At 41.0% G+C, this 24,391-nt stretch overlaps 1 protein-coding gene across 2 annotated transcripts in view; it reads left to right on the top strand.

Moving 5' to 3' along the window:
- Positions 1 to 24,391, top strand: part of LOC120065284 (striatin-like) — an 80,546-nt gene that overhangs the window by 36,831 nt on the left and 19,324 nt on the right. The window contains exons 3-4 of one of the 2 annotated variants that reach the window (XM_039016166.1): positions 4,381 to 4,457; positions 7,995 to 8,076. In XM_039016166.1, the coding sequence (XP_038872094.1) occupies positions 4,381 to 4,457; positions 7,995 to 8,076 (159 nt within the window). Of the gene's footprint in view, positions 1 to 4,380; positions 4,470 to 7,994; positions 8,077 to 24,391 lie in introns of both variants that reach the window. The other variant, XM_039016158.1, reaches the window with a different exon arrangement.

Genomic DNA, 24,391 nt, shown 5'->3' with positions numbered 1-24,391 from the left:
ATTTTATTTTCAATACATTTCTAAAAGCATGTTTTCATTTGTCACTTTGGGCTATTGTGTTGTAGCTGGGGGAGAGAAATTCTATTTAATCAATTTTGAATTCAGGCTGTAACTAACTCAACAAAATGTGGAATAAGTCAAGGGGTATGAATACTTTATGAAGGCACTGTATGTACACACACACACAAACACACACTCACGCCCTGTGGTGCCATATCGTAACCTCTTGTCCCCTACACAGGATTATGTCCCATGTTAAAGACGCACACATACATTGTGGGGAAACGCAGCACCGAGGCGGCGCCGTGTCCCCTATAACAACATTCCCACAGTCATGTGCTGCTCACACCTTATCATGGGTAATGCAGCATGGTGTCACACCCCTATTCCACCATATAATTGCATGTAGCACATCTAGAATAATTTAATAGGATCTTTCTCTGCTACACACTACTAGGCGACCTGCGGATTAGACTAGACTGACTACATGGGAGACTCTGAATGGTCATGTGGTTTGGATGGCTAAAACCTAGCCTGGAATCCAAACTCTCGTATGCTCTGTTTCATTTTGAATTCCAGGCTAGGGTGGAATCACTGGTGAAACAGTATGCCAGTTTGGAGTCCAATCTTTACAATGTGAAACGGAGCATACAAGTTTGGATTCCAAGCTTTAGCCATCCCAACCATGTGTCCAGTCTCCTATTATCAGTTTGGATTCCAGGCTAGCTAGAGCCTCACTCTGAGTCTTAAACCTACAGAGTCTGGTAGGGTGGATGAAGGAATGAAGAGAACCTGAACGACATGGTCTTTCTGAGAACCTCCGCCACTCGCCGCCATGTGATTATAGCCTCGGAACAAAATGTTCCCGGCAACTCCACGTCACTCAGCCACCCTTTTCTTGCTCACGTTCACGGTCTTATTCTCTCTTGCACTCTTATTCTCTCTCGGTCTCCTTTGCCCTCTTGTTCTCATTCTGTTTCTCTTTGTCGTCACTCTTTCTGTCCTTATCTCACTCTCTCTCTCTCCTTGTCCATCCTTTCCCCTCTGACCCTGCCCGTCTCCCATCTGTTTCACTTTCTCTGCCCTCTTTTCCTCGCCTTTCTGTTCTCCATCTCTTCCCTTTTGCACACTTTCCTTTTCTCTCCCTCGCTCCCACTCTCTCTCTTTCTCTCCCTCACTCCCACTCTCTCTCCCTCTTTTTCTCTCGCTCGCTCCCACTCAATTGAGCATGAGTCATTCTGCATCGTTCTGCGTTCCTACTGGTATTATATGTTTCTGTTTTTGCGTTTCCATGTAGGAGAAACCTTGAGCATCCAACCTACAGTTTATTTCAAATCAAACGGTCTGTCCGTTGATATTGGAACGCTAACATTTCATTGTGCATCTGTATCAGTTTGCACCTACTGTGCGTAGGAAAGCTAACATTGCTTTGTGTATCTTTAATCAGTTTGCCCCTACTGTGCGTAGTGTTTGCATTTATGCCGAAGTACTTCTTCAGTTGTCATTTCCTTCATCTGCATTCTACACTAAAATGAAAGAACTAGAGTTAAAAAATGATGACTCGTTTGAGAGAAGCATCCACAATATTACGTTCACCCGTGTAGAAATCAGTGCAGATGAAGGAGAGGAGATGAGTCGAGGAAACTACATTAGACTACTGTTTTTGCAGTCTTGCCAACTCCTATGGTCACTGTCATGTCAAATGATGGGAGTTGGCAAGACTGCACAAACAGATCTGGGACAGGGCTATAACTCCTGGACTGTGGCAAAGTCAAGGACTGCGTCCCAAATGGCACCCTATTCCCTACATTGTGCATTACTTTTGACCAGAATCCTAAGGGCCCTGGTCAAAAGTAGTACACTAGGGATTAGGGGGCCTTTTAGGATGCAGGCAAGGTCACCCCCATGGTTAGCAAGAAGGGTTTATTTTTAGTTGTCCCCCACAATGAAATCGGGGAGGGGACTGTGGATGTGTGTCCGTCTGTTAGTCACATGCGATATCTCAGACAGCACTACCACGATTTTGACGAAACGGGTAATGATCCATCACCCCGTTTGACCTAAAGTCATGCAATTCAGTACATTGGTCCCTCACAAGGAACAAATTTGCCTCAGGGACCCATAAGGTCCGCCACGGATGTTCCGCCATTTTGAATTTTGTGATAAACACTTAACGCTACTCTTCTGGCACCGAATGACCGATCTGTAGGAAACTTCAATATGTGGCATCTATGGACAAAGGCTTCTCAATGCATAGAATATATTTTTTATACAGCTTAGGTTGTTATGAGTGTACTGATAAGTAGACAACTGTGAGGGAAAAAACTTGATCGGAGTTGTGCCTGTTGTTCACACGCGTATCTGCCCTGTCATTGGCTAGAATGGTCCCACCTGATATTGCCTCTTCCCGACTGCCTTCTAGTCTGAGTACCAGTCTCTTTAGCTAACATTCCACTTCATGCCACTCCTTGTCATTGCCAAAGAGACTGCCCTTTCGGCGATCTCTATGTTCAATATGCGCTGGATTTACGGCGGAGTTGCTCATTGGTTGTTGTTCACGCCACATGTTTCCATGACAACATGTGGAGCCTCATAGTCAAAAACAAACATTTAGCTGTTAGCTGGGCAAGTTGTTGTATAAGACGTTTTGTGGTTGGAATTGCAGTCTTTGGCACATGACATGGGGTACAGGGAGTGGATTAGCTAAAAAGCCTGGTACACCGGCTAACTGCCTTCCATTTTTTTAAAGACATTTATTTTCATTGTTAGAGTGGTCATTTAAGTATCTGGTCAATATAATGGATAATCTGTTGTCACACAAGATAACTGGGAAAAAACAGAGATGCAACATCGCGAGACCTCTGGGAAGGCTTGCGAACCAGACTAGGTAGACCAGGTCGGGGTTTGGGAAGTCAATGACTTTGAAATCTAAAGGCACAACCTAGATTTGAGCCAATGTCTTAACTATTTGAACATGTTATTATACTAACTTCGTGAAAGTGACAAACTGACAAGTTTTTATTTTAGTCAAAAACGACTTTATATGGAAGGAGTGCGTTTTATTTGACGGCCTGCACATGCGCAGTTCGGCGCGAGATGACCGTTAGACCCGATGACGTGTTTCTGCGGCTGAGCTTAGCTAGCCAACGTCGCCATGACATCGTCTGCAAGTGTGATCGGGGATTTCTATACTGTATTTGACAACTTTTTGGGGAGTGCTCTTGTTTTGGATGACCTCTGGTGCTCTCCGGGGTGAAGTTTCTCCTAGGTAAAGATCTAGGCTAATCTTCCCCTCCCCAATCCATACCTTAACCATTAGTGAGGGAAGTGCAAATGTGACCCAAGATCAGCATCTTGTTTTGAATGACCTCTCCTGGTAATACTGTTACTGACAAACAGAGACCTTTAGTTTTTGGGCCTGACAATTAGTGTTGATGACGATGATATTGATGATGGTAATGAGCATAATGATGATAAGAATCACTGGAAATGAGCATAAGCTAGGGTGTGATGCACTTGACTGTTTTACATTCGATGTGTCAATGTTTTAATTATAAATCCCTATGTAAACGATTTGAAAAACAAATAAGTTAAATTACGAAGATGATGAGGACAATGATGGTGGTGAAGTGATCCATCATCCCCTCAGTGTCTTATCCTCTTATAGAATTACAAGCACTCCACTCACCTAATCCTCTCTCCTCGTGGCCTTTGTTTGTAGTGATTTAGACGTTTGAGTGACGTCAAGTCGCAGTCTAGTAGCTAAGCAAGTTTTTAAGTTTACATTTAAGCGCATCTTCCTTCACAAGAGGGTACCCATCCAGGGCCTGAATTCATGAAGCTTATCTTAGTAGGAGTGCTGATATGGGATCAGTTTTGTGTTTTATATTATAAGGAATGGACAGGGCGAGGACCTGATCTTAGATCAGCACTCGTACTCTGAGACGCTTTATGAGTAAAGACCAAGATATCACACACTCCTCTGGCCGACCTATAACATATGTAGTATATAATTTGTGTGCTATTTGGGTTGTGGAAGCAATCTTGTGCAAAAACCCATCAAATGGCTTAATATCCACCATTAAGTTTAGATTAATATCAACCCAGTGAATTAACAAATTAATTTCTTATCCCAGCCCTTGCGTAGCATCCCTCCCACCTGTTCTTAATATAATATATGCCATTTACAAGATACTTATTCAAATGTATGTGTGAAGCCAGATAATTTACAGATACAGTGAGATGGTTATCTTCTGTTAGATCATTAATGAGCTGTTAAATCACTGTGGCTGCCTTGTCATTAAAGCTTTTTATTTATCTCTTTCTCCTCTCTCTCTCTCTCTGTATCCCTCTCTTTTTCTCTTTTCCTTTCCCCCTCAGGTCAAAATACCACAAGCTCAAATATGGAACAGAATTGAACCAAGGAGACATGAAACCTCCCAGCTACGATGATTCTGGTAAATCTAAATGTATGGATTATTTTAAGGAAATGCTATAACCACTCCACAGCCACATCTAGCTAAGTGGATGGGTCACTGTTGTCTAGATATGTACACATATTCATGAAATACAATAGATGGCCGTAATCGCCCCCAGACACACCTGGCTGACTTGATGGGTTAATCATCTGGCGAAGTGGAGTCTATTGTTTAGACATGAAGGTAGCTAGCTAAACAATGAACCGGAATAATCTCAACACCTACTACTACCAATACAAACATTGTCATAGCTGTAGTATGAATCTGCAGGTAGCTAAAGAGCTAACCAACTAGGTTCAATGTTAGCTAGCTAACATTAGGCTATAACTAGCAATGCAAATGGCTTTCTGAATCGAATAATAATACTACACAGATCATGCACGTAACGTTAGCTAGCAAGCTAACGTTCGCTAGCTAGCGAACAGTACACTAACTTGCAATGAAAATGACTTTCTGACAAAATTAGAAACATATAATATCTGAAAATGTAGTTAGACTCTTACCTGTATACATGGATGAACGCTTCACGGCAGACTGGAACCATTTAACTCTGTTTTGTTTGTAGCTACATTTTGTTTGGCCAGTGTTGTCAAGTCACTCTGGTTCATGCCACCATGACCGTGGCATGTGCAGAAAGTAGCCCATCACTTTTTCCAACTGATCTGTCAATAGCACCTGCTAAATTCAGGGCATCAGTGTTGTTGAGAAAAGTATCAATACTTTTGTAGTTCTCAATGTCTAACGTTATATCTTTCAAAAATGGCACAGTAGAAATGACTATCAACACATGCTGAGCAGTTCATGTAATAGACAGAAGCAAGCTACATGGCAGACCAATCCAAACTCATCTCCCGGCATGTCCAGCACATGCATAATCTCAGCCAATCATGGCTAGCGGGAAGGTTACTGTTATTTTCCGTGGCTAAACCAACTAGGCTCGTAATTTTAAATTTTTAGGGCCCTATGAAATCAGTTTTATTTTTTTCCCAAATTCATTTTTTTCCGTTTGAATGTTTCTGAATTCTGTGTTTTACGATTTACGCTAATTTTATCATCAGGAAGAGTGTCTAATAATTTGAAATTAATAAAACTTTAACAATTTAATAAGATAAAACAGTAAATTTGTAATGATGCAACACAACATTGCACTGTTTTTTTTATCAAGGCAAGTGCTTCAATACAGATTTCTACTAAGTTTTTCATTATAAATGAATAAAAGTAATGCATGAATCTAGGCAACAATGCAACAAGCAGTAGGCAAAACCTAGAGTTATACTTATGTAAAAATAAGAAAATGTTGCATTCATCTTTTTTTGTAAAATAAAGTGCTTCACAAGTGTTTCATTATAAATAAATAAAATATTCATGCAAGAATCTAGGCAATAATGCAGCAATAGGCAAAACCTATGGAACTACCTTATGAGCTCCTATGTCAGTCCATTGTAAGTTTTCCATCTATCACGGACATCTCCATTGAAGTATATGATTGTCAGCCTCTTTGTGTTGAGCTCGGTGAGTGCCTCGCGCTTGTTTGTGAGCAGAGTCTTGCATTTGCTGAAACTCCTCTCACTGTCGACTGAGCTGACTGGGAAGTAGATGTAGGGCACTGCCACTTCTGCAACTCTTGGGAATCTCTCACTCAGACCCCTCCAGTAACCGGCAAGCTCCAAAGCAGGTGAGGGCTCACTGGACATACAGTGCTGATAGGCAATCCATTATTCACTGAGCTCTGTTGATGGTCTTGCCATGGGTTTCAGTTGTGTAGGCTTCAATCTTCTTTTCCATGGCTGGAGCCTGCCTCGGATCGAACACCCTAGCCAGCCTGTAGACCTCTGGCTGGATGTGTGTCCCAGTGCTTTGAGAACTTTGTGAAGGCCAAGTGGATGCATCATGAAGTTGGTCAAGCTCCTCTCTCCAATCCCCATCTTTCTCAATAGCTCGTCTGTCTTGGCACCATAACCACATGTTTTTGCCGTTCCATTCACTCTGTAAGATCCTACAATATTCCAATTGTATGCAGACACTGCTGTGGGACGGTGGGTTCCTTCCAGGATTGACAGAGCTGTCATCAGTTTGGAGCAGCCCTCAGAGATGAAGGTTAGCTTAACAGTGAAGGCCTGCACAATATAGATACAGCGATAGTTAGCTAGATGGAGAGGCAGACAGCTATTGACATTATGCATTGTTATATTTCACCACGGTAGCTCATCGTTTGGAATATCACAATTTGCATGCGGACAATTCATATTGCAGAATGTAAATGTAGGCTATTGCAACGGTATATTAATAGGCTGTTAAATTAACTCACCAATGATAAATGCTGCAATCCCTTGCATCTATTGTCCCGTCAACAACCACCGCAAACTTCTTCCCACGGATCTTCTGTAGAACGGCAGGGGCAGGTGAGTTTGACAGAGGCTGCTCTCATTTTCAGGCAACGCTCCTCCCTTATTTGCAATTCTTTACTAGAAATGGCCGTAGCTTTCTTAGCTTTTCTAAGGGGATGTCAGACTCGGCGCACTCAGGCACAAAGTCCTGAATAAATTCTCGTCCTGAATCTGCTGATGCGCTTGCACTAGTAATGGTCGTTTGAAGAGGCATGCTCTGGCTAACACGGTGCTTTTCCTTGTTCTTCACATGGGCTTTAGACTTTAAGTGGTTATCACATGTATTTTTACAGGTCCAATCAATAGTGTGTTGACAGAATTTGCAAAACAGCTTATCGCCTGACTCATAGTCCTTTTGTGTATTGCTCAGCTCTGAATTTAGGGGTTAGCATCACATTTTTGTTTTTTTGAGGACTTGGCCGTCTCTATGACGGCCTCTTCGACATGTTTCTCAAAATGACAGCCAAGTTGTGAGGTAAGGGTCCTACGCACGACCAACCCCCCCCCCCCCCCCGGAATTATTTCCCTAGGCCTACTCGTCTGTAATTTTACAATTATGAAATCATTTAGGTTACTACAATAATTATTAATTAGGCCTACTTTAGATTTTTTATTCCATATTTACAGTTGATTCCATTTTTATTACCAAATCATGCGATTCCGTCTGTGTTTTCCACATCGCGGAAAACATAGGGCCCTATATTTGTATTTACGGATGGAATAGAAGTTTGTTATTAAAGCACATGAAGGCCTTTTTGCCAAAAAATCCCACATTTTCATAAAAAAATAAATGTTTATGTTCAAATGGCTCTCCTGTGAAGTAGTGACGTGTGACATGCCTAGCTTCCTGAAACGAGTCACATTTGCATGTCAAATGTCACAATACTGACATGTTTTGTTCAGATGTACTTTATGCATTCTGATAGGTCAGGACACATGGTGCAATCCAGGTTAGACTATGTTTCAATTGGAATTTTGGAATGAAATTGAATGCAGCACAAATACTGTATGTCAGTCCATGCTTCAAGACTGTGAGTGGAGCCTTAATAACACGGTGCATCTCTCTCTCTGTGTTTCTCTGTGTCTGTTTGTCTGTGTGTCTCATTCTTGTTTCCCCTCTCTCCATCAGATGAAGGGAATGAAAACGAGGTCCCGAGCCCCCCCAACAGTAGTCAGCTGGGTTGGAAACAGGGACGGCAGCTACTCAGACAGTGAGTGCAACACACACACCTTTTATGTCTTAATTGTGCCCAATGGCTGTACACTTAAGGGCTTTGAGACCCGGTGACCTTCTGATCAGCAGGTTTGCATGGGCAGGAGTTTCAGCTTTCCACGGTGACATCACCATGTGGAATATTGGCTAATAGACCAATAATAAAGAGCGTTCCAAACCTCTGCCAATAAAAGCCAGTTTTCAGTTTTCCCCTCCCCACTCAGACCACTCCCAGACAGTCCTAGCAAAGTTGTTGCTGGAGAAATAGTTTTTTGCCGAAAAGCTATTTTTGCCAATTTGAATGGAAATCCACTACAATAGGTACTTACACTGAACAAAAATATAAACGCAACATGTAAAGTTTTGGTCCCATGTTTCATGAGCTGAAATAAAAGATCACCTACATTTTCCATACACAGAAAAAGCGTACAAATGTATTTACATCCCTGTTAGTGAACATTTCTCCTTTGCCAAGATAATCCATCCACCTGACCGGTGTGGCATATCAAGAAGCTGATTAAACCGCATGATCATTACACAGATGCACCTTGAGCTGGGGACAATAAAAAAGGCCACTTTAAAATGTGTAGTTTTGTCACATCACAATGCCACAGATGTCTCAAGTTTTGAGGGAGCGTGCAATCGTAATGCTGACTGCAGGACTGTCGAACCAGAGCTGTTGCCAGATGATTGAATGTTAATTTCTCTCCGTTGTTTTAAAGAATATGGCAGTACGTCCAACCAGCCTCACAACTGCAGACCACGTGTATGGCATCGTGTGGATGAGCGGTTTGCTGATGTCAGTGTTGTGAACAGAGTGCCCCATGGTGGCGGTGGGGTTATGTATGGGCAGGCATAAGCTACGGACAACCAACACAATAGAATTTTATCATTGGCAATTTGAATGCACAGAGATACCGTGACGAGATCCTGAGTCCTATTGTCATGCCATTCATCCGCTGCCATCACCTTATGTTTCAGCATGATAATGCCCCATGTCGCAAGGATCTGTACACAATTTCTAGAAGCTGAAAATGTCCCAGTTCTTCCATGGTCTGCATATTCACCAGACATATTCACCGTTGAGCATGTTTGGGATGCTCTGGATCGACGTGTTTGACAGCGTGTTCCAGTTCCAGCCAATATCCAGCAACGTCGCACAGCCATTGAAGAGGAGTGGGACAACATTCCACAGGCCACAATCAACAGCCTGATCAACTCTATGCGAAGGAGATGTCACACTGCATGAGGCAAATGGTGGTCACGTTGTTGCATGGTGTGTTTGTTTTTGTTCAGTATAATTGTTACCCAGAAACAATTTGATATTGATATAGAAATGGTTGCATTGGGCCTTTTTAAATGCAATCCTTTATAATCTATTTAGTTGCCTCATTTCTAGCTGGGAGATGTGTGGCGACGTGTACAATCGATATTATCCTGCATCTGGGTTGTCACAACAACCACTGACTCAATAGGGAAGGCCTCTGGGAGTGGTTTACTGTATGCCACTGGACTGTCTGTGTGTGCTTGTGTTTCTATTGACCATCTGTGTGTGTGTGTGTGGCTGTAGTCATAGGGCACCACCATCAGCTGCAAGTGTCTGTCTTAAGACAAAAAGCCATCAAAGGGAGGAAAATCTTCTGAATGGAGATTAAGAGCTTTGGTATGAATAGAGTAAGGGAGTAATCCCCCTGAGACTGGTGTGGATCGTCAGACACGCATGCACACACACAGAGACATATAGAGTAACACACACAGAGTAAAATACGTGCACACACTTAGACACATGCTCACACCCACAGTCTGAGACACATACACAAAGACTGACTGACACACTCACATACTGTGTGTTACTCCTATCATGTGAATGCAAAGGGGTGTGAAAGCTGTTAAAGGTTTGTGCTTTGGTGCCCTCTGGGTGTCAAAAGTAGGCAGGACATAGAATGAGCGAAAGGGGGATACAGAGAAAGAGTGTGCATGCTTGTGTGTGTGCGGGCTTGTGTGTGTGTGTGTGGGCTTTTGTCTGTGTGCGCGCGGGCTTGTGTGCGTGCGCGGGCTTGTGTCTGCGTGCGTGTGTGCGCGCGGGCTTGTCTGTCTGTGTGCGCGTGCGTGCGTGTCTGAGTGCGCGAGTGTGTGTGCGTGGGCATTGTCGTGGAAATTTAGTACTGTCTGTGTGTGTGTGTGTGTGTGTGTGTGTGTGCGCGCGGGCTTTTGTCTGTGTGCGCGCGGGCTTGTGTCTGTGTGCGTTCGCAGGCTTGTGTCTGTGTGTGCGCGCGGGCTTGTCTGTCTGTGTGTGCGCGTGCGTGCGTATCTGTGCGTGCGCATCTGTGCGTGCGCGTGTCTATGCGTGCGTGCGCGAGTGTGTGTGTGTGCGTGGGCATTGTCGTGGAAATTTACTACTGAGAGAAATTTGGTAATTTCTTCAAACAATCATCTTTATTTAATATTGATTAAATATTGCAATAATGAGGCTGGTCGACCACTCCCCCCCTCTAAGTGTTGGACCGAGTAACCTAACCTTTACACAAAAGCAGAGTTCTATATATAACTGACACTAACAATGCTCAGTCATGGTTGGTTCAAACCCCCTCATGCAGATTGGTGCATCATATGCCACTCTGGGTTCATCCTGTCGTTATCCGCACGTGGGTTATTGTCTTATCCCCACTCTGGCTTAGTTTCCCAGATGCAAGGATGATTTTGAGACTGAGGGATTGTTCTACTCCTAAACTATCTCTAGTAAAACACATTCTTGTCTATGTAATGCAGTCTTTAACTAATTTGTCAGCTCAAGCCATCTCCAGTGACCATACGCCCAGATTATCTGCAGGGAACTTGTGGAAACCATCTCTTTACAGAAACACATGATTAAACAGAACAGAAATTTCCTATTTAAGTATTAATATCAAACAAACCAGGTAAATATATAATGTTTCTATCACATTCCCCCATTTTGAGAATTCTCTCAACTTAACTTTACCTTTTAAAGGTTTAAAAATACATTTATTCCGTTTAGTGCCAAATGAACATGACACAGGACAAGCATTTTCTATAGGATTGAGGTCAGGGCTTTGTGATGGCCACTCCAATACCTTGACTTTGTTGTCCTTAAGCCATTTTGCCACAACTTTGGAAGTATGCTTGCTGTCATTGTCCATTTGGAAGACCCATTTGCGACCAAGCTTTAACTTCCTGACTGTCTTGAAATGTTGCTTCAATATATCCACAATTGTGCTTCACGGTTAGGATGGTATTCTTCGGCTTGCAAGCCTCCCCCTTTTTCCTCCAAACATCACGATGGTCATTATGGCCAAACAGTTCCATTTTTGTTTCATCAGACCAGAGGGCATTTCTCCAAAAAGTACGATCTTTGTCCCCATGTGCCGTTGCAAACCGTAGTCTGGCTTTTTACATTGCGGCTTTGGAGCAGTGGCTTCTTCTTTGCTGAGCGGCCTTTCAGGTTATGTCGATATAGGACTTGTTTTACTATGGATATAGATCTTTTTGTAACTGTTTCCTCCAGCATCTTCACAAGGTCCTTTGCTGTTGTTCTGGGATTGTTTTGCACTTTTCGCACGTTCATGTCCAGGAGACATAATGCGGTATGATGGCTGCGTGGTCCCATGGTGTTTATACTTGCGTACTATTGTTTGTACAGATGAACGTGGTACCTTCGGGTGTTTGGAAATTGCTCCCAAGGATGAACCAGGCTTGTGGAGATCTACAATATTTTTTGAGGTCTTGGCTGATTCCTTTTGATTTTCCCATGATATCAAGAAAAGAGGCACTGAGTTTGAAAGTAGGCCTTGAAATACACACACAGGTACACTTCCAATTGACTCAAATTAAGTCAATTAGCCTATCAGAAGCTTCTAAAGCCACGACATAATTTTCTGGAATTTCCCAAGCTGTTTAAAGGCACCGTCTGCTTAGTGTATGTAAACTTCTGACCCACTGGGATTGTGATACAGTGAATTATAAGTGAAATCTATCTGTAAACAATTGTTGGGAAAATTACTTGTGTCAAGCACAAAGTAGATGTCCTAACCAGCTTTCCAAAACTATAGTTTGTTAACCTCTCTTGGGTACGTGAGACGTTAGTGTCCCACCTCTTCAACAGCCCGTGAAACTGCTAGGCGCCAAATTCAAATAGAGAAATACTCACTATAAAAATTCAGAAAACAAAACATATTTTACATAGGTTTAAAGATAAACTTCTTGTGAATCCAACCATGGTGTCAGATTTAAAAAATGCTTTACGGCGAAAGCATACCTTATGATTATTTGAGAACATAGCCCAGCAGACAAATCATTACAAACATTAACCAGCCAAGTAGAAGAGTTACACAAGTCAGAAATAGAGATAAAATTAATCCCTTACCTTTGATGATCTTCATATGGTTGCACTCAGCAGACATTCATTTACTCAATAAATGTTCCTTTTGTTCGATAAAGTCTCTTTATATCCAAAAACCTCAGTTTTGGTCGCGTTTTCTTCAGTAATCCACAGGCTCAAACGCAGTCAAAACAGGCAGACAAACAATTTAGATTTTATCTGTAAAGTTCATAGAAATCTGTCAAACAATGTTTATATTCAATCCTCAGGTTGTTTTTAGCCTAAATAATCGATAATATTTCAACCGGACAATAACGTCGTCAATATAAAAGGTAAACAAGAAAGGCACTCTCTCGATCGCGCTCATGAAAAAGCTCTGTGACAGCTCTGTGAAACACTCATTCAGACTGCTCTTACTTCCTCATTTTTCAGAATACAAGCCTGAAACAATTTCTAAAGACTGTTGACATCTAGTGGAAGGCATAGGAACTGCAATTTGAGTCATAAGTCAATGGATACTGTAATGGCATTGAATAGAAAACTACAAAACCAAAAAGAAAACTACTTCCCGAATGGATTTTTCTCAGGTTTTCGACTGCCAAATCAGTTCTGTTATACTCACAGACACTATTTTAACAGTTTTGGAAACTTTAGAGTGTTTTCTATCCAAATCTACCAGTTATATGCATATCATATCTTCTGGGCCCGAGAACCAGTTTCATTTGGGCATGCTTTTCATCCAAAATTCCGAATGCTGCCCCCTACCCTAGAGAAGTTAACAATTTGTGGAGTGGTTGAAAAACGTTTTTTTTATTGCCTACAACCTAAGTGTATGTAATCTTCCGACTTCAACTGTAGTTCAGTTCATTTCTGATTCAGGAAAGAAATCCAAACAAATTATCTACCGTATGACAAATTATTACTACCAATATTCTTAATCCAATGTTTAAAACACATGTCAAATTTTAAAAAATAACATCACATTCTGTTGAAACAATTTTCCCATATTGGTTTATACTCCCCTTATCACAATGTCAACCTCATTGCAGAGTCATAGGACCAGTCACAGGGTCAGGAAGTTATCCTGATCATCCAGCAGACCCAATCTGGTGAGATTTTCAAAACAGAACAAACAACGCAACAATACACTCATTCATATATCACTCGATGCATCCCTACATATCACTCAAGGTGTGTAAATTTCAATCCAAAAACCCTCAAAATGACTGGTTTTGACACATGACTCACCATAGTGACTGTGTAAAACAACAACACTGCAAATCAAATTGGAATTACTACCCTTAACCTCTCTAGGGTATGTGGGACGTTAGCGTCCCACCTCGTCAACAGCCAGTGAAACTGCAGGGCGCCAAATTCAAAACAACAGAAATCCCATAATTTAAATTCCTCAAACATACAAGTATTTTACACAATTTTAAAGATACACTTGTTGTAAATCCAGCCAAAGTTACCGATTTCAAAAAGGTTTTACGATGAAAGCACACCAAACGATTATGTTAGGTATGAGCCAAGTCACAGAAAAAGACAGCCATTTTTCCAGCTAAAGAGAGCAGTAACAAAAAGCAGAAATATAGATAAAATGAATCACTAACCTTTGATAATCTTCATCAGATGACACTCATAGGACTTCATGTTACACAATACATGTATTTTTTGTTCGTTAAAGTTCATATTTATATCCAGAAATCTGAGTTTAGGCAAGACGCTACTGTATCACTTGGCAAAAAGCCTTAGAAAATGAAGAGCGCCAAATTAAAATTAATTACTATGAAAATTACTATAAAATCAAACTTTCATTAAATCACACATGAAAGATACCAAATTAAAGCTACACTGGTTATGAATCCAGCCAACATATCAGAATTCAAATAGGCTTTTCAGCGAAAGCATACAATGCTATTATCTGAGCATAGCACCATAGTAAACAAAAGAGAGAAAATTTCAACCCTGCAGGCGCGACACAAAACGCAGAAATAAAAATATAATTCATGCCTTACCTTTGACGAGCTTCTGTTGTTGGCACTCCAATATGTCCCATAAACATCACAAAAGGTCCTTTTGTTCGATTGTTTCCGTCGATATATATCCAAAGTGTCCATTTGTTTGGCGCGTTTGATCCAGAAAAACACCGGTTCCAACTTGCTCAAACGTAACGACAAAATATCTCAAAGGTTACCTGTAAACTTTGCCAAAAAATGTCAAACTACTTATGTAATACAACTTTAGGTATTTTTTAACGTTAATAATCGATAAAATTGAAGACCGGATGATATGTGTTCAATACAGGATTAAAACGATATGTAGCATGCCTTCTGTTTGATTGAAGCGCATGTCCAGGACACCTGGTGTGCCTCGACTTCAAGATGGCCGTATTTCTTCATTACACAAAGGAATAACCTCAACCTATTTCTCACGACTGTTGACATCTAGTGGAAGCTGTAGGAACTGCAAGCAATTCGCAATTCAAATCTTGTTTCCCAATGAAAACTCATTGAAAAGACAGTGACCTCAAAAAAAAAGCAATCTGAATGGTTTGTCCTCGGGTTTTCGCCTGCTAAATAAGTTCTGTTATACTCACAGACATGATTCAAACCGTTTTAGAAACTTCAGTGTGTTTTCTATCCAAATCTACTAATAATATGCATATCTTATCTCCTGGGGATGAGTAACTGGCAGTTGAATTTGGGTATGCTTTTCATCCAAACGTGAAAATGCTGCCCCCGACCCTAGAGAAGTTAATAACATAAAAACCAAAAAAACATTTGTACCCATAACTTTATAGTAAAAATAAACTAGAGAAAAGGCCTATCCTTCTCGTGGTTCTATTAGTTATAAAACTTCTCTGTATTTATTAGTATTCAAATCGGTATTAAATTTGACCTTTAATCATCATCCTATCATCTCTCGGCTTTCCAGTGAGGGCGATCAAACCACACTAGAAAGTCAGGACAGAGGTCAGAGGTCATTCAAACCCTTCAAAGAAGTGTTTCTGTCTATATTAGATTAACTTCTAGCGACTCAGAAACCCGGATCCGGGAGCACCCCCCCCCCCCCACTGATTAGCATCGCTAGCATAGCGTCACAATTAAATAGTAGCATCTAAATATCATTAAATCACAAGTCCAAGACACCAAATGAAAGATACAGATCTTGTGAATAAAGCCACCATTTCAGATTTTTAAAATGTTTTACAGGGAAGACAAAATATGTAAATCTATTAGCTAACCACGTTAGCAAAAGACACCACTTTTCTAACTCCATCAGTTTCTTACTCCATCAGGTGCTATCACCAATTCGACCAAATAAAGATATAAATAGCCACTAACCAAGAAAAAACTTCATCAGATGATAGTCTGATAACATATTTATTGTATAGCATAGGTTTTGTTAGAAAAATGTGCATATTTCAGGTATAAATCAGTTTGCCATTGCAGCCACCATCACAAATCTCACCAAAGCGACTAGAATTACTACAGAGAGCAACGTGTATTACCAATTTACTCATCATAAAACATTTCTTAAAAATACACAGCGCATAGCAATGGAAAGACACAGATCTTGTGAATTCAGACAATATTTCAGATTTTCTAAGTGTTTTACAGCGAAAACACAATAAATCGTTATATTAGCATACCACATATGCAAACGTTACCCGACCATTGATTCAAGCCAAAGAGAGCGATATCGTTATCATCGCCAAAATATATTAATTTTTTCACTAACCTTCTCAGAATTCTTCCGATGACACTCCTGTAACATCATATTACAACATACATATAGAGTTTGTTCGAAAATGTGCATATTTAGCCACAAAAAACCGTGGTTATACAATGAGAATAGTAGCCAACCTGGGCCGAAAACGTCGGCCGCCATCTTTGACAGTGATCGAGTCTAATGCATAACTAATCATAAACTTTACTAAAAAATATAGGGTGGACAGCAATCGAAAGACAAATTAGTTCTTAATGCAATCGCTGAATTACATTTCTAAAATTATCCTTACTGTGCAATACAGGGTTCGCCAAAGCGAAGCTACCCAAAAAAAATGGCCGCTTATGCGTTTAACATTTTTCAACAGAACAACGATTTATCATCATAAATAGTTCTTACTATGAGCTGATCTTCCATCAGAATCTTGGGCAATGTATCCTTTCTCGGGTCTAATCGTCTTTTGGTCGAAAGATGTCCTCTTGTCCCGTCGAAATGGCCACTAACGTTCGACCGGTACTGGAAACGTGCCCAGCGCTTCAAAGTGCATCACAAAGAAATGCCTCAAAATCGCACTAAACGGATATAAATTGCTATAAAACGGTTTAAATTAACTACCTTATGATGTTTTTAACACCTATAACGAGTAAAAACATGACCGGCGATATATAAGTGGCTAAACCAAAGCTTGGAAGGAGGCCAGTCCCGACGTCCATCGTGCGTCAGGCGCAGGAAGAAAAGAAAGCTACTTCCGCCTTGTGCTCTTTTATACAGGCCCTGATTGCGCAATCGACTCCATTCAAATTGTCACCTCTTACTGACATCTAGAGGAAGGCGTGGGCAGTGTTTGTATCCTCATAGCATTTACAGGGACATTAAAACTGACCTGGGACCAGAGGCCAAGATTTCTGAAATCTCACTCCCTGTCAGGAAAAGTGCTGTAGAATGAGTTCTGTTCCACTCAGAGACATAATTCAAACGGCTATAGAAACTAGAGAGTGTTTTCTATCCAATAATAACAATAATATGCATATTGTACGAGCAAGAATTGAGTACTAGGCAGTTTAATTTGGCAACGTCAAAAATTAAATGCTAACAGCACCCCCTATTGACAAAAAGTTAATTATGTAAAAACAGCCAACATTTCATACATTTCTATTTCCAGGTTCACAGTAAGTTTCTTCAAAACATTTTATCAGAATAATTCACATGTTCAATTAAAACTCAAAAAATACAAACTTCAGAAAATTCCGTGGTTGTGCATGTCCCTTTAAGATACCCAAATAAAATAGAACACTCACAATAAATCAGACATATAGTAGTTTTTAAATTACAAACAAATATCCATAGCAAGTGTGTTGTGTGTGTGGGTGCCTGCAAACCCTATGGTAAAAACGAACAAAAATGGCCTTATTTAATTTGGTAACTCCTCTTTAACACCGAATCCGGATACCTTTATACCTATAAAACTGCTGAATATCACTAACCCCTCTCCCAAGACCATAGCCTCAGAAGACATTTCAAAGTGAGAGAGAAATGGTTACACCATTCTCCTGGAAGAGAAAGTGTCAATTTCTTTAGCATTCACTATACTAATATCATAATCAGCAACCCAAATGTTTTAACTACAAACAAAACATAACGATACGTACATTGTACTCCCTCAAATCATTAATAATTTGTTTTAATGTACCCCAACGTTTATGTGCTCCTAATTTAGCGTGCAACGTATCTCGCCACCGAGTCTGACAATTCACTCCCATATCGTATTATTTAACTGGTCTCTCCATTCATAACCATGTAAACTTATCCTGGTATCGTTACTAGACCAACATCCAACAACACATATGTAACAGCTCTTTCGCCATAGATTGTTCCTGTTGCCACTCTAAATGTAATACTTTTTTCTGTCGCAAATGTAGTGTGGTGGTTAATTTCTTTACTATCAAATGAGGAGACAAACTTCCCACACAAGTCAGAGTTATACTTAAACTAAATCTTTATTCACTCATTAATAAGGGAGCAGGTCAATACAACGCACACATATAAAGTGAATCGATTGAGTGCTCTACGATAATGGTGGCTGGTCGACGATTCACGCTCAGATGATTCGTTGAGAGCCCCGAGACAAATGTACAAAGGTCTTTTATAGCCAAGATACACCCCTTTCAACCTACATAACAAACAACCGATATACAGAATGTCACAAGGTTAAGATCTGTATGAAAGATACCTATAATACATAGCAGACAGTATCTGCTGTGTCAACAGTTTTCATTGTGTAGAGACCAGTGTCTGGCCCTCCAACTCCAAACTGGGACCATCTCTCCCTGGTACGGTATAGAACAGAAACATTAACTCATGCTCTGGAATGCTCTTTAGGTTTTATCACCCAAAAGACATCTTAAATCTCCTGTCAGTGTTATCTCCCAGAGGGCCATCCTCAGTAGAACACACTATTATGTTGCATAAAACAACCATTTCATGCAATAAAAGTATTATAACATAATCTTGCAATTTTTCCACCATAGTAGTCAATTTCTCAGCATAAGGAATCAGTGATATTTGATCACAGGCATCTAATAAAAAGTTGTTTGAGACATGGTCTCCACGTCTCCCTTAATTAACAAACACACTGTATTGGACTTCCATCAGTCCTGGAAGCAAGAATCCTATTCAAGACACATCAGATAATACCGTGTTCCATTAAGTGGAATCGACCCCGTCTAAAATAAACAATCCCAGAGCCCCTTTCCGGTAATCCTATCAGTTTAACATGTTGCATTCATTTAGTAAAATAGAAAACTGTTGTTTAACAAATGTACAACCTTCACAAAACTACAAAACCAAGAAACAATCATCAGAAACTGTCAAAGAATGTTTCTCATACCTCTACTTCAAATGTCCCACTGCCTGCTCGCTTTCAACCACAGCTAATTTGTTTTGCAATCTCAAGGCTCAATCCCCCTACTCATCATTTAACCTTGTATTACAAAAATATCGCCACATTAGAGTGCTATAAAAAAAATACTAATAACCTACAGGGGCTTGCGAAGGTGTTCACCCCCCCCTTCACTTGGCATTTTTTCCTATTTTGTTGCCTTACAACCTGTAATTAAAATAGATTTTTTGGGGGTTTGTATCATTTGATTTACACAACATGCCTACCACTTTGAAGATGCAAAAATATTTTTGATTGTGAAACAAACAAGAATAAGACCAAAAAAATTAACTTGAGCGTGCATAACTATTCACCCCCCCCCCCCCCCCCAAGTCAATACTTTGTAGAGCCACCATTTGCAGAAATTACAGCTAGAAGTCTCTTGGGGTATGTCTCTATAATCTTGGCACATCTAGCCACTGGGATTTGAAGGCAAAATTGCCCCAGCTCCTTCAAGTTGGATGGGTTCTGCTGGTGTACAGCAATCTTTAAGTCATACCACAGATTCTCAATTGGATTGAGGTCTGGGCTTTGACTAGGCCATTCCAAGACATTTAAATGTTTCCCCTTAAACCAATCGAGTGTTGCTTTAGCAGTATGCTTAGGGTCATTGTCCTGCTGGAAGGTGAACCTCCTTCCCAGTCTCAAATCTCTGGAAGACTGAAACAGGCTTCCTTCAATAATTTCCCTGTATTTCGCGCCATCCATCATTCATCATTCCTTTCATTCCTTCAAACCAGTTTCCCAGTCCCTGCCAATGAAAAACATGGGGATGGTGTTGGGGATGGTGTTCTCGGGGTGATGAGAGGTGTTGGGTTTGCGCCAGACATAGTGTTTTCCTTGATGGCCAAAAAGCTCCATTTTAGTCTCATCTGACCAGAGTACCTTCTTCCATATGTTTGGGGAGTCTCCCACATGCCTTTTGGCAAACACCAAATGTGTTTGCTTATTTTTTTCTTAAAGCAATGCCATTTTTCTGGCCACTCTTCCGCAAAGCCCAGCTCTGTGGAGTGTACGACTTAGTGGTCTTATGGACAGATACTCCAATCTCCACTGTGGAGCTTTGCAGCTCCTTCAGGGTTATCGTTGGTCTCTTTGTTGCCTCTCTGGTTAATGTCCTCCTTGCGTGGTCCTTGAGTTTTGGTGGGTGGCCATCTCTTGGCAGGTTTGTTGTAGTGCCATATTCTTTACATTTTTTAATAATGGATTTGATCTGTACTTCTCCACAGCTTTGTCGCTGACCTGTTTGGGGAGCTCCTTGGTCTTCATAGTGCCGCTTGCTTGGGGGTGCCGCTTGCTTGGGGGTGCCCCTTGCTTAGTGGTGTTGCAGACTCTGGGGCCTTTCAGAACAGGTGTATATATACTGAGATCATGTGATCGATTATGTGATACTTAGATTGCACACAGGTGGACTTTATTTAACTAATTATGTGACTTCTGAAGGTAATTGGTTGCACCAGATCTTATTTAGGGGCTTCATAGCAAAGGGGGTGAATACGTATGCACGCACCACTTTTCTGTGTTATTAAAAAAAAAAAAAATGACTAGTTATTTTTTCCCATTTCACTTCACCAATTTGGACTATTTTGTCTATGTCATTACATGAAATCCAAATAAAAATCATTTTAAATTACAGGTTGTAATGAAACAAAATAGGAAAAACACCAAGGGGGTGAATACTTTTGCAAGGCACTGTATTACCATTCACATACTGTCAACACTCATTAAGTTTACATCAACCCTCCTTATCAATATTACCCCCAAAAAATGTATACCAACCTCTGCTTCACACTCATTAAACATCTGTTATTTTAAGATTAACTTGTAATGCCCAAATGTATAACATACATCAGCCAATTCTTAAGGAAAAAACACACAAAGGTGGGCATAATACTATAGCCTCTTGCCACCCAAAACTTCGATCCATTGCTGCTGTTTTATCATTTTCCCGGACGCTGCCTTGTGGGAATAATGCTCCACACGTATCCTCAGTGGTTCCTAGACTTCCAGAAATTATAGACTTGCAGCTATTTTCTAAAATAACATCTAGCACTTAATAATACCACCCCCTGATATTCTATGATGGGCAGTGTTGAACGGACCCCAAGATAACGCTACATATCTTATTATCCAAATGTAAGATTAACACTTATTTCTGCCCTCACACACTCTAATTCACATTCACACAGTACTGTTCCCCAAACATACTTCCCTCACAGACTCTCGTATCACATTCACAGAAAACACAAAGAAAAAAACAGAGGGGAATGAGACGGACGAGGAAAACCGGTTAGGGCTGTTTTTAGATTTCAATACCCTGTCTATATAAACAGGGAAACCCATACCCTTATCAAAATATTGCCTAATTAGTGGTCCCACAACGGCTGTTGTATCCACACTGGGATATCGCCTACTGCGATTACGATGGTATAGATTATCTTCCATCTATCCAAATATGCAAAACTACATACAGAGTGCCCATGTCTGCTATCTAACTTTGTAACACAGTCCCAAAAATCCTATCTTACCTCGTGTTTTCTAAGTATCAGGAATATCAAAACACGCACAATAAAACCTAAAAATAGTAACCCGGGGCATACCTGTTAACACACTAAAAAACACATAACTAACACAACACGTTATAATTAGACTTCGCCAGGGCCAGTGTCCTTTCAGGTGTCACCGGGCGCAAGTCCCTCATCTAATAGAACTTTGCCAGCACTAGTGCCCCCGCAGGGTGTCACCAGGCTCTGGTCCCTTGTTCCCACAAACCTCACCAGTCCTACTGTGATCAATTCAGTACTACGGGCTGGACTTTTGGTTGCCCTCAACTGGCTAATTAACAACCATTCCCAAGGACACCTCACTTAAGAACACTCTTATCAACTCAGTCCTGCTAGTTACCTCAGCTAGTTACCCTCTTAAGGAAGAACTTGCTCTGAGTGTACCTTCAACAGGGGCTTTTATTTTTTAAATGTTTTTCTCTTTGTAATGTCATACACTTATTGATACATTGTCCAAGCCTACCTCTCTCCGAACTCTGGTATCCACCCATGCCCACTACCTTTCAGATCATAGGAGGGTCCAGCTGCTCAATAATGAGTGTGGTTTTTCCCTGAGATCCCAATTTCTGATCCCCTGTGCACAGTTTACCCAGATCGTCAGGAGCAGGTGAAGTTGCAGAGATCCCATCCTCATCGCTAAAAATGGCGTGGAAATTCAGTACTGAGAGAGACTTGGTCATTTCTTCAAACAATCATCTCTATTTAATATCGATTAATTATTGCAATAATGAGGCTGGTCGACACCCCCCACTCTTAAGTGTTGGACCGAGTAACCTAACCTTTACACAAATGCAGAGTTCTATATATAGCTGACACTAACAATGCTCAGTTAGGGTTGGTTCAACCCCCTCATGCAGACCAAGGAGCATCATAAGCCACTCTGCATTCATCCTGTCGTTATCAACACAGGGTTGTTGTCTTATCCCCACTCTGGCTTAGTTTCCCAGATGCAAGGATGATTTTGAGACAATGAGGGATTGTTCTACTCCTAAGCTATCTCTAGTAAAACACATTATTGTCTCTGTAATGCAGTCTAACTCATTTGTCAGCTCAAGCCATCTCCAGTGACCATACGCCCAGATGAGCTGCAGGAAACTAGTGGAAACCATCTCTTTACAGAAACACAGGATTAAACAGAACAGAAATGTCCTATTTGTTAAGTATTAATTGCTAACTATTAATATCAAACATACCAGGTAAATATGTAATGTTTCTGTCACAGTGCGGGTGCATGCGTGTGTGTGTGTGTGTGTGTGTGTGTGTGTGTGTGTGTGTGTGTGTGTGTGTGTGTGTGTGTGTGTGTGTGTGTGTGTGTGTGCATGCATAGGAGTGAGACATATAGAGAAAAAGGAATGAACAGAGAATACTGTGATGGAGCAATGAGAGAAGTGTGTGTGTCTTTGCTCATCCATTGCAGAATCATCCACTTGTATTATCCCAGCCATCCACACACAGTACAATCTATGGAAGTACAGACTAGGGTTAGCACCGCAACTCCTAACACAGAGTGACTACACACACACACACACACACACAATCCTCTCTCTCGCTCTCTCTAATATGCCTTCTCATGATTCACACAACTCGTACAGCACACCAACAGCAGCAGCACACATGGCGTGGCCACATCTCGGTTCCACAGAGTGGTCATTGATTTCACATGTCGGAGCACTGTTACACACAGACACACAGCACAGCAGATAGTCCACGCAGCCCCAACCCTAATCTCATCTCGCCAGCCCACACTATGTAACAGGGTTTTTCTTGTCGATATTACTCCGGTCTCACTGACCTGGGCTGCAGAACGTACAGTGTACAGTCGTGGCCAAAAGTTTTGAGAATGTGGAAATTAATATTTGTGTCAAAGTTTGCTGCTTCAGTGTCTTTAGATATCAGATATCTTTGTCAGATGTTACTATGGAATACTGAAGTATAATTACAAGCATTTCATAAGTGTCAAATGCTTTTATTGACAATTACATGAAGTTGATGCAAAGAGTCAATATTTGCAGTGTTGACCCTTCTTTTTCAAGACCTCTACAATCCACCCTGGCATGCTGTCAATTAACTTCTGGGCCACATCCTGACTGATGTCAGCCCATTCTTGTATAATCAATGCTTGGAGATTGTCAGAATTTGTGGGGTTTTGTTTGTCCCGCCTCTTGAGGATTGACCACAAGTTCTCAATGGGATTAAGGTCTGGGGAGTTTCCTGGCCATGGACCCAAAATATCAATGTTTTGTTCCCCGAGCCACTTAGTTATTACTTTTGCCTTATGGCAAGGTGCTCCATCATGCTGGAAAAGGCATTGTTTGTCACCAAGTTCATCAGTTCATTTGCAAAGAGGTAGTTTGCAATTAATTGCAATTCATCTGATCACTCTTCATAACATTCTGGAGTATATGCAAATTGCCATCATACAAACTGAGGCAGCAGACTTTGTGAAAATTAATATTTGTGTCATTCTCAACTTTTGGCCACGACTGTGTATATATATATCTGAGTGTGTGTGTGTGTGTGTGTCAGTGTGTTTAAAATAAAGTCCATGTGTGAGAGTGTGTATGTGTGTTTCAAAATGGCAACCAAGCCCTCAAATGGGATAGAGAGGGTGTGTGTGTATGTTGTATCTGTCTGCGTGTGTGTGTCGCAAACAGTGACATGAGCGGCAGCTACAGGCAGGCACTGAACCACTCAAGGGACAGGGTCCCTCACTCCCCCCATCAGAACTATGAACTCACTGAAC

The sequence above is a fragment of the Salvelinus namaycush genome, chromosome 2, assembly GCF_016432855.1.
Source record: "Salvelinus namaycush isolate Seneca chromosome 2, SaNama_1.0, whole genome shotgun sequence".
In the NCBI taxonomy this organism is placed as follows: Eukaryota; Metazoa; Chordata; class Actinopteri; order Salmoniformes; family Salmonidae; genus Salvelinus; species Salvelinus namaycush.
Note: the sequence above shows the minus strand (reverse complement) of the source record. Positions and strands in the feature narration are given on the sequence as shown.